Consider the following 26,797-nt stretch of genomic DNA (forward strand, 5'->3'; position numbering starts at 1 on the left):
GACACTCTAACAAAAAGAGCATTTAATTGGCCATGAAGACACATCTGATGGTGGTATTTTCTCTTAAAGATTATCTTCAATTGTTAAGCTCAGTTGTTACAGGCAGTTAATATTTCAAGTTCTCTATTCAGTTGGGATAAAGAATTTTAGCCACCCAATAGTAGTCTTTAAATACTGTTGATAAAACAGGTTGTCTTAAATGTGATAAATGTTACATTGTAATATGTAAAACAACAGTTTGCAACCAATGTTTATATTGGTTTTAACATGTGATATATATTTCACCTTGGATAGTAAAAATACATTTTTTTTTTTTTGTAACAGTAGGCTTGGAAATGTGGGAGCATGATGAAAAAAATTTTTGACAGTAATGAGGGTCTTTACATTTGAAAAGGTTATTTACCCAGGGTATTTGTATAAACCAGTCGTGTTTGTATTTTTTTTTAAAATAAATTTAACCATTTTAGAAAGTGAAATGATTTCCTCAGTGATAATTTTGCTACCAGCAGTTGACAAGGGGGAGGGAGACTAAAGTCCCTATCTTCAAGTCTATTCATTGCATGATTTCTACATTCACAGTGTTCTTATTTATTCTTGTGTGCATTACTAGAGCCAGAGAAATACTATGTGGACAAGAGGTCATGGGGTTTCATGATACAATTTTGTCTTTATTGAATTGATATGTGCTTGATTTTTGATTACAGATGATCCACTGCTGCTACTTAACCCTTAAGGTCTTGAGCCTTTTACTGCTGAATATCTGCTGTCAGATTTACTAATAGGTCCTGAAATAGCACATCATTTAAAAAACTGATAATGCTTAGCTGGAAGAAAATAAAAAAGATTCACCCATAAGCCACTTTTAACTTAAGTGCTCCTATAAGGAATATATATGTATATATTATAAGTTTTTAGAATCAGTTACAGATACCTACTACAACTGGATATTTACCTCTGCTTCATTTTTTATTGTGTTTACTTGGTTGATAAGTTTACAGTAGGCTTGGAACAGAAGCAGCAACTGAAAATGCAATTTGTATAACCTTCGGCAGAGCTCCAGTTCCTGGAAATAAATAACACTGTGTTAAATGTAAGTACTATTTTCCATATTTGACTAGATAGCATATTTCTAATAAGAATTTATAAGTAAATGATTATGTTAAAATGGCCCTGGCATTTATTTTTCTGCAGTAAGCAAGTTAATATGGTGTGAAGTTGATGAAAGATACATGAAAGATGCTCTGAAGACTGGGATTAAAATAAAAATGTAAAGATTAGTTACATAATTCATTCTTAGTGTGAAGCACATTTTCAATTAGATAAATAGAATTTTTCATCAGGCAAGAAAGAGAATGCTTTAAAAAGGATTCACTAGAACTTAAAACTTTAAATTCATGATGAAAGGAATTTGCATATTCTCTTGCCACATTGAGACGTACATCTCATTGCATTTATCAACAAATACTTGATAAAGCAAAAAATAAAACTCTGGATAACCTCTCACCTAAAAAGTAAGAATCATTTTTCTTAAAAATGAATTCATTTTTCTAAAAAGAAAAGCCACTTTGTAATCTCATTGAAATAAGACAATGAAATTAACAAATACAATTGAATTTTTTTAAATTAAGTTTAAAATATATGTTAGAGATGTGCAAAAAGGCAACTGCTGGTTGTACATATTAATTATAAAACCTCATTTTCTTTGTAGGACTAAAACATTTCATGGATTAGGGCTACACAGAACTGAAGCACACACTACTTTTAAAGCAGTCCATGACAAAACATTGCTAGGTCACAAACGGCAAATGAAAACCAGTTTGTCTGACATGGATAAATAGTCTATAAATTAAGACAGGTCACTTACTGCTAGAATTTCCATTTGCTAAGCAAGAAGGTGATCAGGTCACAAAAAATACAAAGGAAGAAAAAGACCAAGAATTAGTGTAAGAAGTCATTTTAACTAGGGTCACAGATGTCCCAGGCAAACTGAAGAACATTTAATTACACCGCAAAGAAAAATTTATGATGCTATTTCCAGAATAAAACTTTTTAGACATTTACTGTAACAATCCAGGGTGTTTTTTAAAACTCTTTGCCAAATAATAGCTAAATTACATTTAGGCTACAGTTTATTTCTTGAGCAAAAGCTCCAAAGAATAAAATCAAACTAAAGGGATGTTGAAAAGTTGGCCATTGAAAGTGGTCTTCTACCTAGGTTTTTATAGCCTTTCCAAAAAAAAAAAAAAAAAAAAAAAAGCCAAATGTAACAAAATTTCCATTAGTAAAGTGGAAAACTCTAATAAGAAAATAAGAAATGAATTACTTACTTCTCAGAAAAGAATTGGCTTATAATTTTATATAATAAATACTTGCCCATGAGAAGATTATCTCTGGTGTGACTCATTCTAGGTTTCCCACCCTTTACTAATTAAGTCCTAAGTTGCCATAATTAGTGCTGAATCAGAAGGTAAAATATTGAGAGCAGATGTGTGTTTTAAATTGCATTCCAAATGTAATTTAGTAAACCTCAGAAATTCAGGTTTGAATCAAGCGAGATAATGTAAAATACATGGTTTATGTACCATTTAAAAATTATTACATTAAAATTTCTACAGCAACTTAGACGTAGTCTCATTAATGGAGAAGAATGACTTCTGATTAAAACTGCAATCACAGTAATGTAAATATAGTCTAAAAGTCCTTTTTGAAGCCTGCTTTCTAAATATTTTTTTCTGTAAAACTATTTATAAAACATTTATTCCTATCAATTTAGAAGGGATTTGCTAAGCAAAGGTGAACTTTAGCTCTGCACTGCTTACCATAAATTATGTAGATGGTCATTCTGTGGACGTTAGTTGAGCACAACCCAGTGTCAACCATATTAGCATATCTAAATTCCTGAGGTTTTGTATGAACACTAACAACTATTTGACTTTTAAATACTTTCTTCCCATTTCTATTAATATAAAAACTGACTCTACATGTATATATCCATAGCTTCTACTTTGGGATGTAATGGAAAAGAAATTACTGTTAAAATTTATGGTCACAATTGTAGGAAATAAAACAAACATAATTTCATAGCTCTGAGTTACCAGAAATCATGCTAAATATGCTAGCAGTGTACATTTAAAAATACTGCTTTTTAAGTGTACTTTAATTTGTATATAGTCTTTTCATTTTTTTTTTTCATTTTTAAAAATATTTTTGCGGGGGCAGGGGAGTTATAGCATGTGCTTGCACAAAGTCCTGGGTTCCGTCCCCAATGCCTCCATTAAGGGGAAAAAAAATTTATTGCTTACTAATGCAAACGACTACACTGGTATACAGGGACAGATAGTACATAATGTGTAAAAAGTGACCCCCGCTCTCAAGGAGCTAAATATGAAAGGAGAGCTAAGATATAAATGGAAGTCTTAAATGTACAGAGTGTTTAGTTTTCACTTAGTAGAAACCCTCAAGCTGTGTTAATTGACCCAGACTTCTAGACATGGAACTCATTTTCTTCAAGGTAGAAGGGATAGAAGAAATCACTTAGTCTAACCACCTAATTTACGTATGAGAAGAGCAGTTTATGTCACTGGCTTAAGCCATAGTGGCAAAGACAGAATTAGAACCAAAGGATCTAATTCTAGTCTGGGGTTAATTCCTTATTTTGCCTTGTTTCTTTCTTTACACAGATGATTTGATAATTTCTTTGTAACAGAGCAGGATTTGGAGTTAGCCTTCCTAGTTCTGACTTTTCCCCCCTCGGTTTGAATCTTAATTCTATTTACCTACTGATTTTAGATAAATTAGCTTCTCTGAGCCGCAGTTTAAATTTGCACTTACATTCTCTCCTCATTTATTTTAAAATATTTATTGGTTGTTTATTATTTATCCTCATCTGCATAATAGGGTAATTATAGCATCTAGTAGACAGAGTTGTAAGGACAGAGATAAAGTGAAATGCTCAGCACGATGCCTGGCAAATGTTAACATTTATTGTTATTATTTTCTAAACATTTCAGTTGTTTAAAATTTCAAACTTATTATAATAGCACAATAACTCTTACAGTGACTAAAAATCTAACAATCTGATGTTGAAAAAGATTAGAATTCTGATGTCAAATGCAGAGGTGGTTAACTGAGTAATGCCTCTTCCCCACGTGAAGTTGCACTTCTATTAGAATAATGTGTACGTCTTAATTTATCCTCACTTAATGTATGTGTCATATACATGCACTTTTCTCTAAGAAAATATATTACTGTTATTTTCACTGAATTTCATAGTAGCAAAAAACAATTTATCCAATCAGATTTTCACCTTTGGAAAGGCTAATATGAATGTATGTAACATTTCTCAGGGTTGCCTTCCTGTCCAGACAATTTATCTGTAGAATACTAATACAGAATGAAAAATTTTTTAAAGAGGCAGATGCAACTAAAAGCCAACTTGGACTCTCCAGATAGCCATCGAGCTTATCTATTGAATGTTATTAAGCTTCAGTCATAAGCTGGCTGTTCACTTTTATTAAAGTGAATTTTTCATTACTAAACCAATATTTCATGAAACCTAACTTTTACAAAGGTTGTTCTGATAACAAAAATGAAGTGTTACAAATAGTCTTTATTTCTAGAAGTATCAAATAAGGTCATTTGAGCACACACATTATTTTACCTGATACAGAAATACAGCAAAACAAAGACTAAGAAACTTACTTGTGCATCTGTGTTTATCCTATACATGTCTTCTTTGGCACCGAATGTCCTCTTACAGTTGTCTAACCACTAAAGAAACAAGTTAACAGTAAATTTTAATACAGCAATTGTACAATGCACAGTGAAACTGGTACTATTAACAGCCTGCACATATAAAACAACAAACTTATTAAAAGTGAACTTGAATTTCTAGGACTGGCTGTAGACATAGACTTTCATCCCCATTTGAGCCGAATCATTTATACACAAAAAACAAAACAGGGAGACTGTCAGTGTGACTACATGCACACACTGGTGACAGTTTACTAACAGAAACACAGTCAGCTGTCATCTCTTCCAGGGACCTGAGGTGCTCTACTTCAGTAAAGAATATTCTTCATTTTGTAGATTTTATTGGAAATCTTCACAGCCTATACCTGACCTTTGTCTAATGTAAGATGGGGAAATGAGATTGCGCTTCCTCTGTCGATTTAATAAAGGCAACTTAGAGAATCAGCCAGGTCTGTTTGCTTATCAGAAGTGTAATTCTCAGAAGACTAGTGTCAGTTTTAATTAATGAAACAAACTAAAATCCATTTTAAATCTTATTTGGTTACTTTTTTTCTTTTTGGGCAGTAATGAATGACAAACATGTTATCTCCAAAGAATATTAGGACACAGAAGCCAAATATGGTTTTTCCTTATCCAGGGGCTAGTCCTAAAGACAGATATTTATTTAAAGGACCTTTTTCTTGGTCAAATAAAAAGAAAATAATAGCATTGTGGTTTAAAGGGGAAAAAACACTGGAGTCACAGAATTTCCAAGCTGAAGTAAAAGCTAGGGGTCTTCAAATTAAGCTCCTAGATTTTGATAGTTTGATATTAATACTATCAGTTATTGTGACTTCCTTAGTTCTTTTTTTGTGTGATAGATGAAATGTAATACAATTAACATATGTCTAAATATATAATAAATCATTAGGACATTTTTTCATTCAGACTTTGAGAAAAACTACCAGCTACATTGCTTACTCTTTGAAAATATTTCAATACTAGATATTTGAAATTCTCAATTGTAGCTTAACGTTCTGCATGCAAAGAATGACAAGTAGACGTCTCAGTTATTTCAAAACAATCTCTTTGACCTTATGTCCCTTTCATCCCGGTCCCTCAGCCTGCAAGGGCACTTAGGCTCTTTGCTTGACAGCATCTTGGAAGAAAAACATGTTAAGCTTTCCTAGTGAGATACAGCCTGCCTGCAGCAATTGTCAAAAGCTATCCAGCAGATTTCTTTATATCAGCAAAATTCAGCTGACATCTATCATGGAATTTGTACACTGAGCTTTAGTTACACAAAATCTTAAAATGTTTATACACATTGGCCCAGTCTGTCCAAGTATACTGATAAATTTGAAAAAAAATTTAATTGATTTATTTAGTGGCTTATTCTTACTAAATATAATTTTTTGTACTGTATGCCTAGTGATATGGCATTTGGGGGTTACTAGTCAACATAATTATTTCTGATTTTTATTCGGTTAAAAGACAAGCCCCCAACCCTACTGTCTTGTGGCTGCACATTGGCCTGGAAAGTACAGGTCCACACCTTCCCAGCCAGTGTAGACAAGATACAGTAGACAGTCTGTGTATTGAACAGGCTCCAGTTCACATGTAATCAGTCTTACTGTCATGATGGGTTTTTTTTCTTTTTTTTTTTTAACTCAAGGCTCAAATAAAGGTTAAACTCTAACTGGAGAAGTTCAACTTCTGGGTGTGATGGAGTAGCTGGTTTGAGGCCAGTCCTCCAAGGACAGCTATGGAAGCAGAATACCATCCGCCAGGATTTAGGCAGTTAGAAGTACGGAAGGGCGCCCACGTGGATCCCTGCATTTACTCTAGGAGGTGTGCTTTCATGTCCACAGGCAAACCAGCTGAACAGAAGCTAGTGGCCGGCAGTTTCACTGCGTGGGGAAAACGGGCGATCACAGACAGTGAGACACTGAGGGCCAAGATCCTGGAGCAGCGGGGACTGCAGAGAAGGGAGCTACCTGTCTGCAGTCTTCCCTCGGGGCACTTGTTCCTGTTTTTATCATGTGTACGGGGAGAGGCTAAGAAACAGGTAGCAGCATCTGGGAAGCTGAAGAGGTAAGCAGAGATTTCTGGTCTTATGGTGCTGGGGAGACAAAAATTGTTCAAGTCCTGCCAAGAGAGTGGGGTCCTGATAAAAGCCCCAGGCTTTCACTTGTGATCCTTGGAAGACTCAGGAATAATAAAAGAATGTGTAACTAAAAAACTATTAAGAGGGGAAAAACTGAATAGTGAAAAATACTTGGCTGATAGAAAAGAAGTTAAGAAAGGAGGGGAAAAGTAACAGATTAGATGGGACAAGAAATAGATGGTAGCTTAGGAAGGATCAAGTTCATTTTTCTCTCCCATGTGAATATTTAATTGATTCAGCACAATTTACTGAAAAGAATACTCTTCCCATTGCATTGCAATAGCTTGCCTTTGCTGTAAATTATGATTATATATGTGTGGGTCTGTTATGTTCCACTGGTCTGTTTGTCTGTTCTTATGCCAGCACTACACTCTTTTGAGATTTTTAGTAGGTCTTACTGGCTGTAGGTTCAGACCTTGTTGTTGCTCTTCTTGGACAAGATTTGGAAGACTTTCTGTCAACGGCAGACAGTAAATATTTTAGGTGTTGCAACTATTTAATTCTGTGTTGCAGTACAAAAATAGCCATAGCCAATAATGTAAACAAACGGGATGGCAAAGTTTCAAAAATTTTTTATTTACAGAAACAGGCAGGGGGCCAGATATGACCTGAGGGCTATAGTTTCCTGATCTGTATTCAAGATTGTAATCAGACTGTCAATTTCCACTTGTGTACCACCTGAAATTCTGAATGAGATTGCAGTAAATCTTCAGATCATTTTGGGGGAAAATGACTCTTTACATTGTTGAGTCTTCTGACTTACGAACACGGTATGGCCCTCCATTTATTTAGGTGGCCTTTAATTTCTCTTAGTAAGATTTGAAATTTTCTGTGTGGAGGTTTAGCACATCTTTGGCTAGACTTATTTGTAGGTAACTGACGTTCTCCTCTTGTAAGTGGTATCTATTGCTGTATAACCAGCCACCCTAAAAGGTAATGGCTTCCTAAAACAAGACAAATCTATGTGTTGGCTGGTAGATTCTTCTGGACTTGCCTAGGCTCTCTCATGAGTCTGCAGTCATCTGATGGCTTAACTGGGGAAGTTCCCAGGCTGAAAGCTGGCCATATGTGTTTCCCGGTGGGCTAGTGGTCAGCTGGATGCCTCCATTCTCCTCCATATGGCCTCTCATCCTCCAGCAGACTAGTTTTCCAGAGTGTGTCCCAGTTTACACTCTGACAGGCATGATGGCAAAAGTAGAAGCTGCAAAGGGCCTCTTAAGTGCTAGTCTCAGAAGTTGCACAGTATCACTTCTGAATTTGACTGGTCAGAACAAGTCACAAGGCCATCCTAGACTTAAGAGGTGGGAAAACAGACTCCATCTCTTGCTGGGAGGAACAGCGAAGTCATATTGCATAGAGATGTGGACACAGAGGAGCGTGATTCATGAGGGTTATTAACGGAGCAGTCCACCACAGCTTCTAGGATAGGCAAAGATTTCTGAAGACACAAAAGGTACTAACCATGATAGAAAAGACTGATAACTTGGACCTAATTAAATTAAAAACTTCCATTCATCAAAAAATGCCATTAACATAGTGAAAGTGCTAGCTGCAGAGAAGGGAAAAATTTGTAATACATATACCCAACAAAAGGCTTATGTTTAGAATGAAGAACTACAAATCAGTAAGAAAACCACAAATAACTCATTTACAAAAACGGGTAAAGTACTTAAGCTACAGTTCACAAAATAGCTAAACAAAGATATCTCTATGAAAAGGTGCTCAGTCACGAGAGGAATGTAAAATAGCATCACTGAAAAACCACCTCACACCCACCAGAAGGACCAAAATGTTAAAAGCTGGCCATATCAAGCGGTGGCAATGGTACTAAGCAATGGTAACTCCTGTGCACACTTCTGATGGGACTGTAAACTGATACAACCTCTTTTAGGAAACTGCTTGGCAGAATCTACCAAAGTTGAACATATGTATACGCTCTGACCCAGGAATTCCCCTCCTGGATGGATGCTCAAGAGGTCTGTGAACAGACATACACAAAACACATGTATAAGAAGGTGCACAGCAATAGTATTTGTAAGATGACCAGCTGAAAACTCTTTCCTCTTCTCCAATCTGTCCTTCCTCTTTCAGTCCAGATACAAGATTTCCTCTTATAAGGGGAGAAAGCCTTAACAAGTGTTTTCTCATATAATATTCTGTCTCAGAGATAATCTCCCAATCTAAAATGACCATCTTTCAAGGACTAAGGTCGTATCTCTAGTCCATGAAGTTTTCCTATTAGCCAAAAGTGACCTCTCCCTGGAAATCATAGCGTTTGGTCTGTGTCCATTCTCTGTTAGGTCTGTATGATTTCGAGAAGTGCCTTTCATCGCAAATAATTTTAATTATTGCTGTAATTGAAGTGACTCTAATTTTGTTACTAATTCCTCATGCACAGTATTTGTGCTTTATATTCCCATCTAGAATATTTAGAGAATAAGAACCAGGTTTTTTTACACTTCATTTTTCATAGGCCTTCACATGTGATAGATATTTAATACTTATTAGTAAAAGACCACCTCCTAGTCTAGGGGAAAAATGCCTGTACTGTATGCAGTTTGTGTGAAAAGGAGAAGTATTTTTTTTTTCTTTAAGTTTTTCTGCCCCTGTCAATTGAAAACATAGTGGATTTACTCTCAGGGAACAGAACTACTGTGCTTTGCAGTGCCAGACTGGAGTTAAACATTTCTTTGCAGGTAACATCTGTAATCGACTACATGCTTGTTTCTCCCTTTGGAGACGTCTTAGCACTTGCACACGTACACGTACACATCACAGGAAAACGATCACAGCTTCGTCACAGGTTGCAGATTTTCTGGACCAGGACATCATTAAGTACTTCTCAGAGAAATACTGCTTTTATATCTCTGCTTGCAATGTTGACAATGTTGACATAGTCTCCACACAGATGCTTTTTATAGAGCTAGTTTTCCGTTGGGCTCCTAGGCTCTTAGAGGGCCAATTTCTAAAAGCTAAAGATAGGAATTTACTGGACAGAGAGCTCCGAGGTCCCACCACTCTCAGTGTAACTCTGAGGCAAGTGCTAACAGGTCCTGTTCTCCATCTCAGCTCTTCTGCCGAGTTAACACTTCTAGTGCCACAAGCAAATTCCTTGTTTTACATGGTAAGAAGGGACTGACCTGCTCAGCTGCTTCTCTTTTGGCGTTGTATGTATCCAGGTGTTCTTGCAACTCCAAAACACTGAACTTGAGTGTTTCCAGCAAGTCACATGACATCAGCTGTCAAATTAGAAACAAAGGGATCCAGGTCATCATTTCTGATCACAATCATGAGACTGAAAACTTTGGGGTCATGGGTTAGTTGGTTTCCAGCCCAGCTTAAGCCAGCATCCCCTACTGCACGCTGCCCCCAACTCAGGGCTGACCTTTCACTGAAACAGAAGAATGCAGTGTGATTTCAGGGATGTCTGCCAGTCTAAGCATGCCTTCAAATGATTTCAAAAACTGGATCAGCCAAAAATGACAGGTCAGACCAGTATATACCTTAAAAGTAACACCCTGGAGGCTTTTTAAACCTTAATTTTTAAAATATCTTAATATATAATCTACAAATATGCTTGGAAACAAGTGAGGAAGACTAAGGAGTTCTGGGTTCTTTGTGGGGGGAGGTCTAGCCCTCTCCTACCCGCCTTTATTCAGGAGTCAGGGAAAAGTACATGTCTCTGGAGCACAACTCTTAGCTTCCCCAGCTAGGACTCTGTGGCAGGAGAGGGTAGCGAGAGGCCAGAATCAGAAACAGTCCCAAGTCACCACATATAATAAACTGGAATTGTATTTTGCTAGATAGTTACAATCAAATTGAAAATACGAACCTTTACACTTTAAAATTCTGAATTACCTTTAAAAAAATCATTTACTGAATGATGCCATTCAAATTGAGTTTTTATAATAAGCCCTCATATAAAAACTTACCGTTTCAGCATCCACAAAGACTGTTGGGCATTCTGAACACATCATCATCACTTCCAGTGAGCTTTTAAATTTGGTACCAATGCGCTGCAGACTCTCACCAAGAAAGCTGACTGCCTCATTAGTTATGTCTCCAAACTTTCTTTGAATTGACTATGGAGAAAACATAAGAAAAATGTTAGTATTACATATGCAGCCATTTTTCATCTTTAAGTGAAAAAGCATAATATATAATTAGAGCAACCTTTTATTTTAAAACTATTATTTTAGTGATATATAGAATTCTAAAAACTGATCTGTAAATCCTTGTTTTTAGGCACTTCTTTAGCAAACATGGTCATTTCTAAAAATGATCAAAGGTTTACAAAATAGTATTACTGAAAAAAGAAACTAAATGGTACATGCCATTCATCTCCCTATTCCTGAGATTTCTTTCATTACAAAAGACACAAGGAATACATGCTGTACGTCCTTGGAAATAAGGTCACCACATATCTGAAGAATTAGCTCTTCTAAAGCTAAGTTCTACCTGGAAGAAACTTTCAGTAAAAGCAGTTTACTCTCTTTGGCTATCAGCTGCCATCTGACTTTAATTAAAGTCAAAATGCATCACAGGTAATATCTTTTCAAAACTAAAGAATATTCATTCACCTTAAACAACCAGACAGTACCTGACCCATAGAGAGCACTCAATGAATTAGACTACGTATTAATAGTACTATCACTATACACATACTTAATGTGTACCTACATGTATGTGTGTAGCACTGTTAGATGTCATTGTGATTAATTAAAAAAAAACAAAAAACCATAAGCCACAATCTCAGGCATCAAGAAATTTGTATCTCTGGAAAGAAAAGACTGTGAATAGGAAACCAAGTAGCAATGCAAAAACTACAGACTTAAGTAAATAGATGCTCCAGTTAACAAGCACTAACCTTCCAGAAGGGAGAGACTGGAGGTTGGAGAAGTTGGGAGAACTGCGGTGAGTGTATGTACTTAGCTTGGTCTTCTAAGATGGACAAAATTTGCTTAGGGAGGAAAGCTGGCAGGTGGTTCAGAAAATAATACTTAAATGATGGCATTTCTCTCTGCCTTGGTTTCCCTGGCTACAGAATGCTAAAGCATATAGGTCTGTTGTAAGAATTACTTAATGTGAAGCATTTAGCATAGTGCCTGGCATGTAGACAGTACTCAATAAATGTAAGCTCATGTTATTTAGGGTTGAAGCAACCTTGGCTAAAATTGTTAAGGTCTCCACATAGTAATGAAAGTGCCAACGAATTTAACACTTTATGATAAACTGTCTTATGATACTGATGGTACATTCCTTGAAGGCAGGAACCAGGCTTTATATTTCATTGGTATCCCTGCTGGTGCCTAGCATCCTGCACCAGAATTTATCAGTTGTTCTGAAGTTTTATTCTAATTGCCTTAGGGGAGGTATCTGTACTAGTCATTGTATAACGTGCCAGCGGTACTACAGTGTCAAAGTGTAAATTTAAATTTCACTATCTTAGAGGGGAGGGTATAGCTCAAGTGGCAGAGTGCATGCTTAGCATGCACAAGGTCCTGGATTCAACCCCCAGTACCCCTTCGAAAAATAAAGAAGTAAACCTAATTACCCCCCCCTCAAAAACCCTAAATAAACAAACAAATCACAATTCAAAAAAATATTTACAAAAACCCTTCCAGTCTGTTAAATAAATAAGTAAATAAATTTCACTATCTTTGGAAAAAAAATTTGTTTAAAAGAAATCAATGGGCATATTAAAATCTGAGGTACTGATTTTAGACAAAACCCCTAACTTTATCAGGTAACTGTAATACGAATTCAGAACCCGGAAACCTCACTGACCTGAAACAGCCTGGAAAAAACATGAAAAGTAAACACGGCACAGGACCCGTCAGAGTCAGACAGCATCTGGTTGACGTGGCAGCGCCAGGCCTCTTCCTCGTCGTCATACGCTACCGGCTGGAACGCAGCGATGATGGCAGAGAGGAACGGCGACGGCAGAGGGGATGTCTGTGTGTCCGGAAAGCCATCTGGCTCCTCTTCATCTTGACTGTCAACACAAATACAGCCATCATAATACGACCTTAGAAGAGTACACTTGATTACTTACAACAGTGTAAGCCCTCTAACACAGATTATTTTTACTCACATATACACACTGATTTAGAAAATGCACTTTGTGAGAAAGCACAGATAAGCAGATTTTCTTATTTATCCTTGATCTGTTTATCATCTTTGGAATTAGGACTCTCATTTCACACGACCGCCTTAAAACAACCCAAGTCCTACAATATGCCAGGGTAATGGAAATAATTTCAGTAACTTCTGTGAATAGTACAGATTAGAATGCTTTCATTTTAAATGGTCAATTTTGGAGGCTTTTTATTTGAACAGGCCCACATTGACAATGAGAATACTTTAAAAGTGTTTCTTATGTACTTCTGTGTCAAGGGCTATGTAGTAGGTGCTCTGTATGGATTGTCTTCATTCAGTCTTCACAGCAACTCAGTGACAGTTAAGTACTATTATTAGCCTGATTTTTTACCAATGAGGAAACAAAAAGTTCAATGATGTGCCTCTGCTACTGAGTAGGAAATGACAGAGCCAGAATCTGAAGCCAGGACCATGGGTCCAAGCCCAGTGTTATAAAGCCATGACACACACTATGTGCCTCGCAGTATGGCAGTAACAGATTTGACTCAAAGAAACATAAGATCTGGCCATTTTCTTTGAGGAATTTATAATCTCAACAGTCAGATAATCCATATAAAAATGAGACAGTGAAAAAAGATGGAAATAATTTGGGTTGGACATGCTATAAAGAAATGTGTGATTTGGGGACTTAAAGATGAAGTGTTTGGAGTCAGACTCCTTAAAGAAATGTGTAACTCAAGGTCTTAAAACTGTATGTTTCACAGTAAAGGGCAGCTCCACACGGTTTTACAGAAATTATGGAGCAATTCATATGGAAGAGAGATCGGAGAAGATTGGGGGAAAAGATCAAAACGAAGCAGACATTTGAAGTGAAAACTGAAATTCTACTTCAGAAAGGTTAATTTTTAAAATGTCACTGTGGTGATTGACTTGAACAAAATGTATCCTTTAAGCTTGAGTAGATACACCCCTTTATTTAGTAGGGATGTTCTAGTCTATTTCAACTTCAGCAACTGGCCAAAGTCCAGTCTTTGGCGGCAGCCTTTAAGACAGCCAGACAGCAGAGTTATCTACCCCTGCAGCATTTCTCGCAAACCTGAACTTGTGTATGATCAATGAGTGAGTGACCGCAGAGGCTACGGTCATCTCCAAGTCAGTAACATGAACCAGGTGTGTCACCAAGATTTGTTGTTAACATCTGAATGTACACTTTCAAATATAGGTGAGCATTCTACATAGAGTGAAAAATCTCATGTGCTGTGTATGTTACAATTCTGTTATCACTTGAAGTATAAATGAAAATCTTTTACTGTAGGAGCACAACGCTGATATACTGCATTACTAAATATTAATTTTTATATGAAAATTATTATCAAGGCAGCTTCATATTGTTGAATAGGGAAATAGATACACTGATGGAGAGGGCATTAAATTAGATGCCTTTATAAAGAACACTATTTTGAGCCACAAGTATTTATAAAATTAACATAAAAAAGCAAAATAGTAGATATAGATTATATCATAATTACAACCATTAAAGAGTTGTTTGGTATATAAGTTACCAAAATGTCCACAAAAATTTCCTTTAAGAACTATGTGTGGTAACTGATTATTCAATTTCATCAGCCCATGAGTGAAAAAAAAAGTCCTATTTAAGAATTCTTCATACCTTGTGGCAATAAATTTTGAATACAGGGTACGTAAATGTTTAAAAGCAATATTCTAACATCTCACAGGGTCAATAAACGATGAGTTCTGCCCATTATGTAAGTCAAACTTTAAAAATCTGACCATTGATAATAAAACTACAAAATAATTTTTGGAATATATTTCAGACTTGTTCTGGTATCACAGTCGTTCATTCCAGGATTTGATGCCTGGCTCAGGCTATGGCCCAGTATTGACTTTAACACTCGGCCATTCGGCATTCTGCCAAAACAGGTGCCCGGTGTACTTCTAAATGTAGAAGGCCACTCGCTTTGCTCTGAGAATGGCCTACTTGTTTTTCTTTAAGTGAATGTCAATAAGAGAAAATAAACCTATTGCATTAACTCATTTTACCTTTCAAACATAGACAGAAATGAAGTCAGCATGCTGGCCCAGAGGGCCATAGCTGGGAGGGGCCGGAGTCTCACCTGGACAGCCCAGAGAAGTCTGCCTCCTCCTCTTCACATCGTTCATCCAGCTCCTTCAGAGCTAAGGTGACGTCTTCATCGCAGACTGACCCGGGGTAGCTCTCGGGAGCCGGGGGCTCTGGCACGTCAGATTCCTCTAAATCGAGAAGCCCCTGACACACAAGAGAGTCCTGCCGCTCCTGAATAATGTACGGCCCTTCATCTTCAAAGGCTGTAAGGACCTGTTCCTCCTTTAATACTGAACTTGTATCCTGTAAAACAATCATAGTTTTTACGGACTTTAACAACACTATAAAAGAATTTCATCAGCACAGAATAAATGACCATTGTCACCAATATATATCTATTTTAGCAGGCAGTCTTCATTTGCACAGTTTAATAATGTTTGGAGTTTTTGGACTCTGATCATATAAACTGTTTTTTTTTTTTTTAAATAGTTCCAAGTTTAAAACATTTTGAAAGTAAAATGTATCACCTGATGCCACATAGAAACACCAAGGAGATCTTTTTCCTTTTAATAGGATTTAGGGGTTTACTTAGAAATACATCCTTTGGTGAAAGACCTTCTCTCATACATATTCTAATTCTACATAATTTGTTACTATTAACTCTCTCTTACTTGAAATGTCATTGATTTCATCATGCTAGAACCTCACATCCAGTGAATTATGGACAGAAGGAGGGGAGATAGTTCAGGATGGTTAACCCACTGGTCCTGTGGGGCTACCCGTGAATCGAGAACAGGTCTTAACCCATCAGGAGGCTGCTGAATGGAAACAAGGAAGGCAGCCTTACTGTGTAAGTGGGCTGAGTACTTGGGATGGAAGATTTTCTCTCAAATAATAAGGCCACAATAACTCATTCAGGTTTGAGTACTAAGGATGCTTCACAGAAAACACTGGGAAATTTTAGATTGTTGTACTTTTGAGAATTAAATGAACTACAAACTCACTTATCAAAAAGAATGCCTGCATTCTCCTAACTCTAAACAAATGATAATGGAAGTGTGGGTTATAATGTGTACTCATATATTTCCTTCCTGTCCATAGTAACATCACTGAAATGTCGTTGCTGTGTGCCTGGCATGGTGCAAAAGTTCGACAGATATTGGTTGAATAAATGAACTACCCACTATTAAAAAAGAAAAATACTTCCAGGGTGTATATCATGACTTTATCAACACCAGTTTTAACTGGCATAAACATTAATTGATCAGTTTGAAAATAAGCACTGATGGCCTCACAGTTTTAGGAATAAAGATCCACTTCTATCACTGCTTAGACCTACGGCTCCTACTTAGTTGCACAGTAGTTTCTCATCTTTTTTTCACGGGTGAAAAAAGAACTTTCCTCCCAAATTATGAAAAGTAAGTGAAATCCAGAGACCCTGACCTTGGACCAGCCTGGGCTTTTGTTTACTCATCTGTAAAGTTTATGTATAAAGCAAAGGATTTTGACCAGATTCTGGGTTGAGTGCTCTGGGGTAAATTAGTAAGTACAGTTCGAGTGCAAACTGGTAATGGGCTTAGGCTGATGTGCAAATGACAACAGTGTACAGCAGAGCATGGTAAGTGTAAGGTAAGTACCCTAAGTGATACCCAGAGGGCTACTGGTGCTCAAAGAAGGGAAAGATCAAGCTGCGTGAGGCACCGGAGACTGTCTCTTTGGCGAAAACAGACGATGCTGGGCTTTGATTAAGGTGGGGTAGCAATAGTGTTATGGACTGACTGTTTTTGTCCCCTCAGAATTCTCACCCCTAACCCCCAATGGGGGTGTGAGAGGTGTGTCCTTTAGGAGGTGATTGGGTCATGAGGGTAGAACCCTCATGAATGGGATTAGTGCCCTTATAGGAAGGGGACAGAGAGCTAGCTTGTTCTTTTTCCACCACGTGAACAAGAAGAGCTATCAGGAAGAGGGCTCACCAGACAGTGCGGGTGGCACCTTGCTCTGTGACTTCCTGGCCTCCAGAACAGTGAGAAATGCATTTCTGTTGTTGATAAGGCACCCAGATGATCATATTTTGTTATAGCAACCCAAGCTGCCTAAGACAGATAATATCTCAAGGAAAAGGACTTAGAAGATATCAAAGGCATAGAAACATGGTAGGAAAACACAAGTGTACTATGGCAACACTGGTCTGGAGTTAGTTACGCAGGGAAAGCAGCAAATTATTTGAGTCTTCACAGAGCAGTACTTTGTAAATAATAGAGTATATCACTCCTTAATCATTCCAATAGCTTATATTTAGTACATTCTATTTAAGGTTTCCATCTGAATCTTTTTCTTAGAGATTTGGCCATTAAAAGGGTAGGCATTAGTTATTCAGAGAGATAGTTTAAGTAGTAGTGCTAAAGATATTTCTACACCTAGAATTTTTATTGGTATTAAGTCTTCCTTCTACATCAATATATCATGTTGAAATAACCCACCAAACTTCTTAGTTTAATGTCTTCACTTCTCATTAGTGTACGCCTGTATTTTGTTGTCATTTGTTCTGGAATAATAATTTGAAAATAGGTAATTTGGGCAATTTGTTTTACCTAAAGTTAGTATTATAGAGTATATGCTGAAATTTTTAATAACACCTAGATTTCATGAAGAGAGTGCTTTTTGGCTAATGGAATGCATTCCACTGTTATATGCAGACTGTGAGAATCAAATTTTCCTGAATTTTATCTTATTACACAATGACAGTCTCTCACACACACAAATTCAAAGATTCATTTCCTATAAGGAATAATTTCTGCCATACATGATTTGGTATCTAAACTATTATAAATGCTAGAAGAAATCCGTCTGTGGAGGCCTCTCTGATAAACAAAGGTAAAGAATACCATCCCTTCTAGAACTCAAAGCGTAATTTGTATATATTACAGAGAAGGGACGGACAAACTGAGCTCCAGAGTTTCTGTCATGAGGCGGATGCTTTGGCCTATTCTGTTTTATCTTCCTGATATTAACATAATGTAAGGGAAAAAAAATTCAAATAAACATTTCTAGGACTTCTTTAGTTCATAAAATATTTCATCTGTTAAGATTAATTGTATTCCTCATCTCAAGAAATTGCTTTATAACAATATAGATACCATATATACCCATATATATCTATGTAATAGACTTAACGGTTTTATTTCAATATCTTAGTGCTTTCATACTTTTTTTAAAGGGGCAATTTTGGGTCATTTGACACTGGCATATCAGGGAAAAACAAATTAGGCCAACATATCCAACAGATACAAACTTGAATTATTCCCTGGTGGACATCCATTCTTTTGGTGATAATTTTCATGACAATGGAACTATTTCTAATTCAAATAATATATTTCAAAAATATCTCCTTCAGTCTCATCTGCCAGTGTCACGAAGTTTATAGTGATAATGAAATATACTACTGTAAGAGGAAAAACCTAGAAAATTAAAGTATTTTTCCTTTATTAAAAAAAAGTATCCTTAGGAACTTTATGGCGGCTTGGAAGTAGGCCCCTTAAGTATTGCTGGATGAATGAATGTCTCATCTGACATAACACAATTTCCAATGTATATTGAAATATAGATGAATTTCTAATTCATTTCCAATAAATATGAATTATTTCTAAGAGGTAGTTTACTCATGGTGATTACAGCTATTTTAATAATCAAAAATAAAAGATTTCCCCGTTAAGTAAAATTAAAATCACACAACCATTAACTATACTGCTTTTGTTAAAAAGGTATTTCTTGTATCAGCCTGCCGTTTCCCAGTGTTTCTAATGAGAAAGTCTGACCTGGAACATACAGCTACACCGGACAGTAGATTAACTGGTGGCTGATGCTCAGGTAACGAGTCTTCCAACACCGAGTGGAACATCGTTCACTTAAGGTGCAGCCCTAAACCCCGTCAGCTCTGCCCATACACATGTCCCTGTCCGCACACTCTGGCTTTGTCCAGGCCCCTCTCTCGGCCTCCTGTCCTCCCAGCACACCTCTGTCATTGAGACTTTCTTGAAACACCAGTCAGGCTGTAACCTTCCCTGACGACAGACTGCAAGCTCCACGTGGCCGGTGCAGGTGCTAGAACTGACTTTCCTTTTTCCACCAAAAAAAGGCGAGATTCAAAAAAATAAACATAATCAGATCCTGTCCTTCTGCTTGAAATCCTCCTGTGGCCACCTGCTATGTGGCCTCTAAGATGCCCTTGAGAGCACCTTGCCCTCCCCTGGCCGCGTCTGCCCCCATCCACTTTCTGGGGTTCACTGTGTCACACACCCCCCACTGCCAGCCAGCGTGGCTGCTCCTCAGATGCACCCCGGCCTTTTCTGCTCCGGCCTCTCTCCCAGGCCTGGAACGGTCTTTCTTCCTCCACACTGTCAAGGGCTGGCTCCTCCTCCTCACTTAGCTTTCACCTCAAATGCCACCACACTTTCTCCCTCACCAAGTCCACATGACTCTTAGATTTTCTTAGTATCAACAGTAAGAAGACCACTCTCTGATATATTCTTTATGTTTTACCTGTTTCCATGTTCGTTCTGTCCCTCCTACTAGAATTAAGCGCCACAACCCAGGAGCCATTGCCCGTTTCGCACGGTGCTGTACGCCCAGGGCCTGGGATAGCGCCCGGCCCGCCGTGGGGGCTCAGTGAGCCCTGGTTAAATGCCTGGCTGCTCGTGTGCCCTGTGTTCCCACCCAGGTGTCTGGTACAGGGCCTGTCACACAACAGGTGTCTCTGGAAAGAACGCAAATTCACGACCTCCTGTCATCTCAAGGTAAAGTCTGACTTTAGCATGGCGTGTGGGGCCCAGCACGTCTCAGACCCACCCGTCTCTCCTGCTGCTGCTGCTGCTCCTCCTCCTGCGTTTTAGCCTCAAAGACCGAACATCTTGCTGCTACCTGAACACACCATGTAGCTTCATGTGACAAGTCTTCCTACGTGAAGTCCCTCTGCCTGGAATGTCTCAGTTACCATGAAGCCTGTCCTTTGCCACCGTCACCCCGAATGCACAGCTCATCAATCTCTCCTCTGAGTTTTTGCAGAGCCTCGAACATGTCTATTACTGAGTTTCTCATACTGACATGTAGTTTTTTTAACCTTGTCTGTCTCCTTTAATAGATAATGGACACTCTTGAGACCAGGGCCATGCCTTATTCATCTTTCTAGTACCCAGTGGAATGCCTAGCATCCAGTACATCTCAATAAATGTTTGTTGAATCGAATGATCTAAACTTCAGCCATACCAATATGAGCATTTAAAAAACTGTCCAAATGCCTTCATTTCAAAGTAGGTTTGCCTACTGTCAAGATGTATAATACACTGTCGGCACAGTAAGAACATGAGACTTCAACTTACTCAGATAATAAGATTACTAACTAGACTGGTCTAGATCTAATAAGTACATTAATTTGGTTAACACTGAAAAAATGTAGTATTTTCCTAACACCAAAGCATGATAGCACATACAATTGAGCTATAGCAATTATAGTTTTAAAAAAATATATAAAAAAATCTTAAAAAAAAACTAAGAAAACTAATACTTACTTATTTTTGATCAGTCATTAGCTTGGAATCTGGCTTACTTCTCACAGGCCTTTCCAAAAAACATAAAACTAGTAGTTCCAAAGTCTTTCTAAAAGGTTTCCTTTGACCAGCTGCTAACACAGCTAGCCTGAGGTTTTGATCCCAATTACAGCACCAATCACAAAAACCCAAACACAAAGCAACAAAGGAAGGAAAAACAAAAGCGGTCCTTCAGAGAAGGCACAGCGCCACAGAAGATGCTGCCCGTCCCCAGAGAAGCACCTTACATTAACCTAATCACATTCTGCAGCACAAAATGCTCATTAAAAACACTCAGGGTTATTTTTAACCTGTAGGTCATTTCCTTAATCCATCAAATTTTTTATTTTTAACCATCGGATTTGACTGTTTCACTTAAAGCAACCCAACAGGTTAGAAATACTGGAAACAAATCAAATAATTAGCATATCAGATGACAACTCTTCCAAAAGAAAAGCAAGGGATGGAACGGATTGCTTTAAAAGGAGCCCAGATTGGCCACGCACCAGCCCCCACATCTCCCCACCTCAGGCAGCTGGCTGTTAGCATTATCTAGGGAAGCTTCCAAACTTGGGGTCTCATCTCTGATTTGCAGCACTTCTTCTGTTGAGATGCTGCCAGTGGAATCTTGAGACTGAAGAAGTAAGTCGGGATGGTCTGGCAAAGTTTCATCCACAGCAGTATCGTTGTTTAACTAAAAGGAGAGATCATAAAAGGAGGAATTCATCTCTGAGTCAGCAATGGTCACAAAGGCCACAGGAAACATTCTATGTCATAAGATATTCTGGGGCCATAGTTTTAAAGAGCTTCGTCGACTTCCTAAAATTATCTGTTCCCTTCATTTCAGTCTATCCCAGAATTGGTGCTGTTAATGCAAGCAGCTAGGCCATCGGCAGAAATGAAACAGCCATTAATATGGTTACATTTTGCTAAAGAAGAACTACCAAAGTGGAAGAGCTCTATGTGACTATGCTCATCTTGAGCTAAAATGAATATTTTACAGTAATGTCTTATGTTTTCATGTGGTCATTTCATTTCATTTCAACTGGAGGGTAGGCACGTAAGTCTGAACTGGCTGTTCACTTAGTTCAGCAAGAATCAATATCATAAAACTGTGATAAGACAAAAAGAATTAGCACAATGAAGTTGCTGTCATGGCAGGCCAGCATTAGTGGGTTTACGTTTTTTGAAAAGTAGTCGTAATTAGAAAAAAGAAAATATTACAATTTTTTCTCTGTTAAGCAGGGTTATACATTTTTCATAGTCAAAATTTAATATAAGAAAAACCAAGTTCGTGATTCAGAGGAGGTAAAGGCAAAAACTATGTATTTTTTTTCCCCTATGAGGGGGAAGCAACTTCAAATTCTTTTTCAATCTCACTACCACTATGACTAGGGTTGGCCTCGAGAGGAGACAAGTCCGTTCTGCTCTGAGGTTCTCCTGGGAGCTAACCTTTGTTAAGCAATTACTATACTGTCCGCCCCATGAAATTCCCATGAGACAGGCACCCCCGGGGGTCCTGTTTTAAAGGAGAGAGTAGGTAACTTGACTGCAATTCCACAGCGGGTTGGTGGCAGGATGCCAGCCTCCAGTCTGGCCCCAGGGAGGGCCTGTGCCTCATTCAGTGGGTCACTCCTGCCATTAACTCCCATTTGTTTAAATGCACACAGTCCGTGGAGGGGCAATCCATAGGTGGCCTGGATCTAGAGGCAGACCGCCTGGTTCAAACCCATTTATCAGCTATGTGTCCCAGGACAAGTCACTGCATCTGCAGATGGGCAGTAACCACACTGTAACAATCACGTGGCTGCAGGGAGAGTCCTAGTGACTAATCCATGTGAACACCTTGACCTGGTGCCCCTCAAACACTCAGCCAGCGGTAACTACTGCTACTGTTATCAGCAACAGCTTATCACTTAATACGCAAAAGGGAGTTCGTTGACAGTCATATTGGGGAAATAGGAGATGCCAAAACAGGAGAGGTAACAGGAAGCCAAGCCCAAAACGACAACTGTGCATGTTGTCTGAAGCCAGTTCAGCCCCGCCACTCAGTGCACTGCCAGCACTTCACCAGCAGCTGATGCGACATTAAATTAGAGGCCTGACACGGGCACCCATGTAAGAGCTGTGTGACTGGCTGCTATATGGTCCTCACTAGCTGGTTTGTCATCATATGAGCCGCATGGTTGCTCCACATGCCTTCTCTTTCCTCATTCTGCCGTCTTCAAGTTCCAACTCAGCTGCCACTGCAGGTTTAGCGTTCCCTTCACCCCGTATTCCTGAACAGACAGACCACTCCTTGCAGCCTTCATTTCCTATCTCTCTCTCTCTCTGAATCTTTGCTGTCTGGCCTTTGGAATACTATTCAGAGCCTCCATACAACTGACTTGATTTTGCAAAGAGAGCAAGGTTGTCCTCCATTAATGAAGAAAGAAAAGCAGGTGGAGAATTAAGCAGGGCTGGTGTTCACACCAGTACCAAAACATGTATCATTCAAGCTGAGGGCCTCTCAGAACGCCCAGCACAAGTCACCGTCACCAGGGGAGAAGCAATAGAAAATGTGTCTCAGCAGCTAAGGGGTGTGCAGCATCAAATGTCTAGTTCTGTCATGACTAATGGAACACTCCATCACTGCTACGATTCTGTATTTTCATTTCAGTGAGCATTTTACCCACATGGAAAAGACAATCAGAATATCGAGAAACACTAATTACTAAGTTGGAAGTTAAGAGGAAGAAGAGACCAATTGTCGCTGGGCGAACAGGTCACTGTACCATCTGCGTGCGTGAGAGTATCTGGCTGGCTGTGAGCGCCGCCTCTTCTTCTGAGGACTCGTCCGTGTCCTCCTGGTTTGTCAGGTTCAGGCTGGGGGTGCTGCTGGAGCACTGGTACTCCTGGAGGGACGGCGTGTCTCCTTGGTCAACACTGTCCAGGGAGCGCCTGCGGACGCCCCAGTTGAAATTGTCCATACTTTCACCCTGGAAAAGCAAAACACCATTTCTGAGATCTCAATACATGCTTACAAATGTAGGAAATGTAATACACCGGGAAAACATACACCAAGATGAAAAAAACTTAATGCATTGTCATAAGCAGAGTTTCAATCAGCCCTTCAATTTCTTGAAACTTTTAAAACATCATTCAATATTTATATTTAAAGAGATCAAAATATTTGGTTGATAACCTGTTTTAACTGAAGGATTTTCTTGGCTTTCCATCTTGTACTACTGGGGACCAACTAAATCTAATACCTAGGCCATTTCTATTTTAATACACAAACACAGATGGGACCACAAAAAAGACACATACATCACAGGTGACAACAGATGAACAATCCACAACACCAGGCTGCAACTTACCTGCAGCTCCTGGTTAGCAAAAAGGAAAACACACAGAATTAGAAAGAACGAAGACAAACATTTAAATATACGCTACACTTTTGGGGAAAACTCTTTGCTTTCTCAAACCCAAAGACTGATTCAAGCTCTGGATTAAGCTTTGTGCAGGAAGCCAACATGTGATTCAAATTACTTTTTTATGCAAAATATATTGTGAAAAAGTCAGAGACAGACATTTAAAACAACATTTCTGTGATACACTGTGGCAACACAAACTTATTAAGAAAAACCTTCCAAATTTACATAGATTTAATACTGGATACAATGCAAAACTGACTTAAAATACCCACATTCAGTTGACAACATGTAGGGTCACAATTATTTTAGACTGTCAGGTGGTTCTGGCTAAATCCAATGGTTATTTTTTTGCTACAAAGTAGTTTAAAATTAAGATCATAGCTATCAAAACATAACCTTTGCCAACTTCAAAAGGTCAACAGGGAATCAGACAAATTTCAGTTTAGTCCCACTTATGGATATATATAGTAAGTTATGTTTCTGTTATTCCAAGCTGATCCTCCTTGTGTAAGGGATGTAATTCTTACACTCTTTCTTAAGCTCTGACATGACAAATCATAGTGAACTGGCTAGCAAAATATGATTTACATGTATTCCTTTACCCAAGAGGAACTGTCCAGAATAGAGGTTTTTCAAATTTTTTTTTCTTTTAAAATAAAGCAGAGGAATACTAATTTCAAATGAAATTTATGGTGGAAGTCAACTGTGCAGAACTGATGAACAAAAGCAGAGCTGCTCTGGTTGAAAAAGGTGGCCAGGAGCTCTGCCCATTGGCCCTTGGACCTTTCCCTGTTTCTCAGGGGTCCTAGAAGCTCGGAGGTCTGCAGGTCAGACTTTGAAAGCCACCTTCCTTGAACATATCATTTCACATATTATGATGCAGCATAACACATAATAAGGTCAATGGCCCAAGATACATATATTTGGTGAATGAATGAATACACACTGTGGGCTTTCAAGGTTGGGGACTATTTCAGGAGTTTCATTAGCAGTTAAGTTTGTTTTGTAGCAAAGTATTTCCTGTGACCATGTTCAAAGCAAAACTATGATTTAGGTTTTAGAAAATCTCTATCATTTGATTTGGCCGAATTATGAGGTATAAATTAGCACTACTCTCCTGAAATTACTGTGACTTACATGAAAGACAGAACTACAATAAGTATCTTTAATTCATTCTAAGGTTCTTTTCAAAAGCCATATTTATTACTACAAACATTTGAGAGTACTGGACTTGAAAGCATGTGAAGTGTTCTTTGGAAAAAGAAAAAGCAAACAAAAAGAAATAACCTGACCATTACAAAAATGTCAAGAGCCTGCCTTTAGAAATTCTAAATTCTGCTGTGAAAAAAGCAAGTATCTACAGAAGAATTTCGAAGTGGCTCATGCCTGTGAAGTAGAGCAGTGGGTCTCTTCAACCCACCACACTTCCTTGCCTGAATGTGCAAGTCTGTCCTATTTCCTACAACGTGGTTTTCAAGTTGTAGGAGTGATATCAATTTTAGAGGGTGGTGACCTGCCCTTTTCAAAGAAAAAAACTGAAATGAAAGAAATAGAAAATACATAGAAAATGCATAGCATAGAGTAAGGACGCATATTCTTGAAACTTTTATTTTAAAGTGTGTCTATACATATACACTCGGATGCGATATAAAATGTATTAGCAATGGCCACAGTTAAAAAAAAAAAAGTTTATAAGCCTATAAGGTGCTGGACAATACCTGTTCTTGGTTTCCTATGAACGTGCCCAGTTTGGGAATATGTAAACGGTGAGCTATTACATAGAGCTTGTGCTGCTCATAAGCTAGTCTACGGCATCTGCTGGACTCTGAGGCACTATGGTCACATCCTCATATCTGCAGGGGAGGCTGAAGCAGCCAGGAGGGCTTCCCTAACCCGGTTTCCTATCAACAGCTGTTGGTGTGACCTGGCAGAGGCCATTACCTTTCACTTCTCCATTTCGCCTATTTGAGCCCAAGGAAACACCCCTGAAGAGGGCTGATGAATGCATGTGAGTTCTACGAGTGACTTTAACGTCCTGGGAGAGAGATATATCAATGGCATGTTATGGACACATTATAGGCATTTTGGGCTCTTGAATATAGATACTTACAACAATTTTAGAATGAACATTTTTGTGATCTATTTGACGTGAACTTTTCAGGTTTAGGAAACTGTGGTTTAGGGGACCAGCATCACCAACAGGAATAGGTCTCAAGTAGCCCAACACAACCAGGGTAGTGAGCAATCCTATTATTGTTGCCACAATGATTGTTTTAGAAATTGGCAGATGCCCCAACTTGGGTCAGTGAGATGTGACAAGAAGTGTGCTAAAGGTGTTTGGGAGAGGTACTCCTTCACTTCCGTGAGAGCATGTTCGGAAGTGACCCTCGCTTCCTCTGAACACTGCTGTGTGGGGACACAACCAAGACCATCTGAGGTCAAGCTGACTTGTAGAGACGGGCAGAGCCTAGCGAACTGCAGAGAAATGGCCAGAAACAGCATGGAGGCCCATCCACATAAGCTCTGGCTCTGGGCTTGCTCGGTTTTGTGAGCTGGTAAATCTACTTTTTGAGTTGGATTTTTCATTCAGGAAGCATCTAAGCTGACACAACTATCAATTTTCTCTAAACTGAATCAATGTGGAGGAGAAAGCCCTGGTATTGAATGAAATGAGGCATGTAGGGGAGCTGGCACAATCCTAAAGAATAAAGCGGTGAGC

The 26,797-nt window shown here is 38.5% G+C and overlaps 1 protein-coding gene across 5 annotated transcripts in view; it reads right to left on the minus strand.

The window, feature by feature from the left end:
- Positions 1-26,797, minus strand: part of FRYL (FRY like transcription coactivator) — a 226,676-nt gene that overhangs the window by 2,694 nt on the left and 197,185 nt on the right. For 4 of the 5 annotated variants that reach the window (XM_032497154.1, XM_006185951.3, XM_032497176.1 and 1 more), the window contains 9 exons: positions 23,437-23,640; positions 21,189-21,356; positions 15,133-15,383; positions 12,686-12,893; positions 10,831-10,980; positions 10,039-10,137; positions 4,702-4,770; positions 1,865-1,882; positions 953-1,063 (listed from right to left, as the gene is read on the minus strand). In XM_032497154.1, coding sequence (XP_032353045.1) covers positions 953-1,063; positions 1,865-1,882; positions 4,702-4,770; positions 10,039-10,137; positions 10,831-10,980; positions 12,686-12,893; positions 15,133-15,383; positions 21,189-21,356; positions 23,437-23,640 — 1,278 coding nt within the window. The remainder of the gene's footprint in view (positions 1-952; positions 1,064-1,864; positions 1,883-4,701; positions 4,771-10,038; positions 10,138-10,830; positions 10,981-12,685; positions 12,894-15,132; positions 15,384-21,188; positions 21,357-23,436; positions 23,641-26,797) is intronic. The other variant, XM_032497164.1, reaches the window with a different exon arrangement.

This window comes from Camelus ferus, chromosome 2 (assembly GCF_009834535.1).
Source record: "Camelus ferus isolate YT-003-E chromosome 2, BCGSAC_Cfer_1.0, whole genome shotgun sequence".
In the NCBI taxonomy this organism is placed as follows: Eukaryota; Metazoa; Chordata; class Mammalia; order Artiodactyla; family Camelidae; genus Camelus; species Camelus ferus.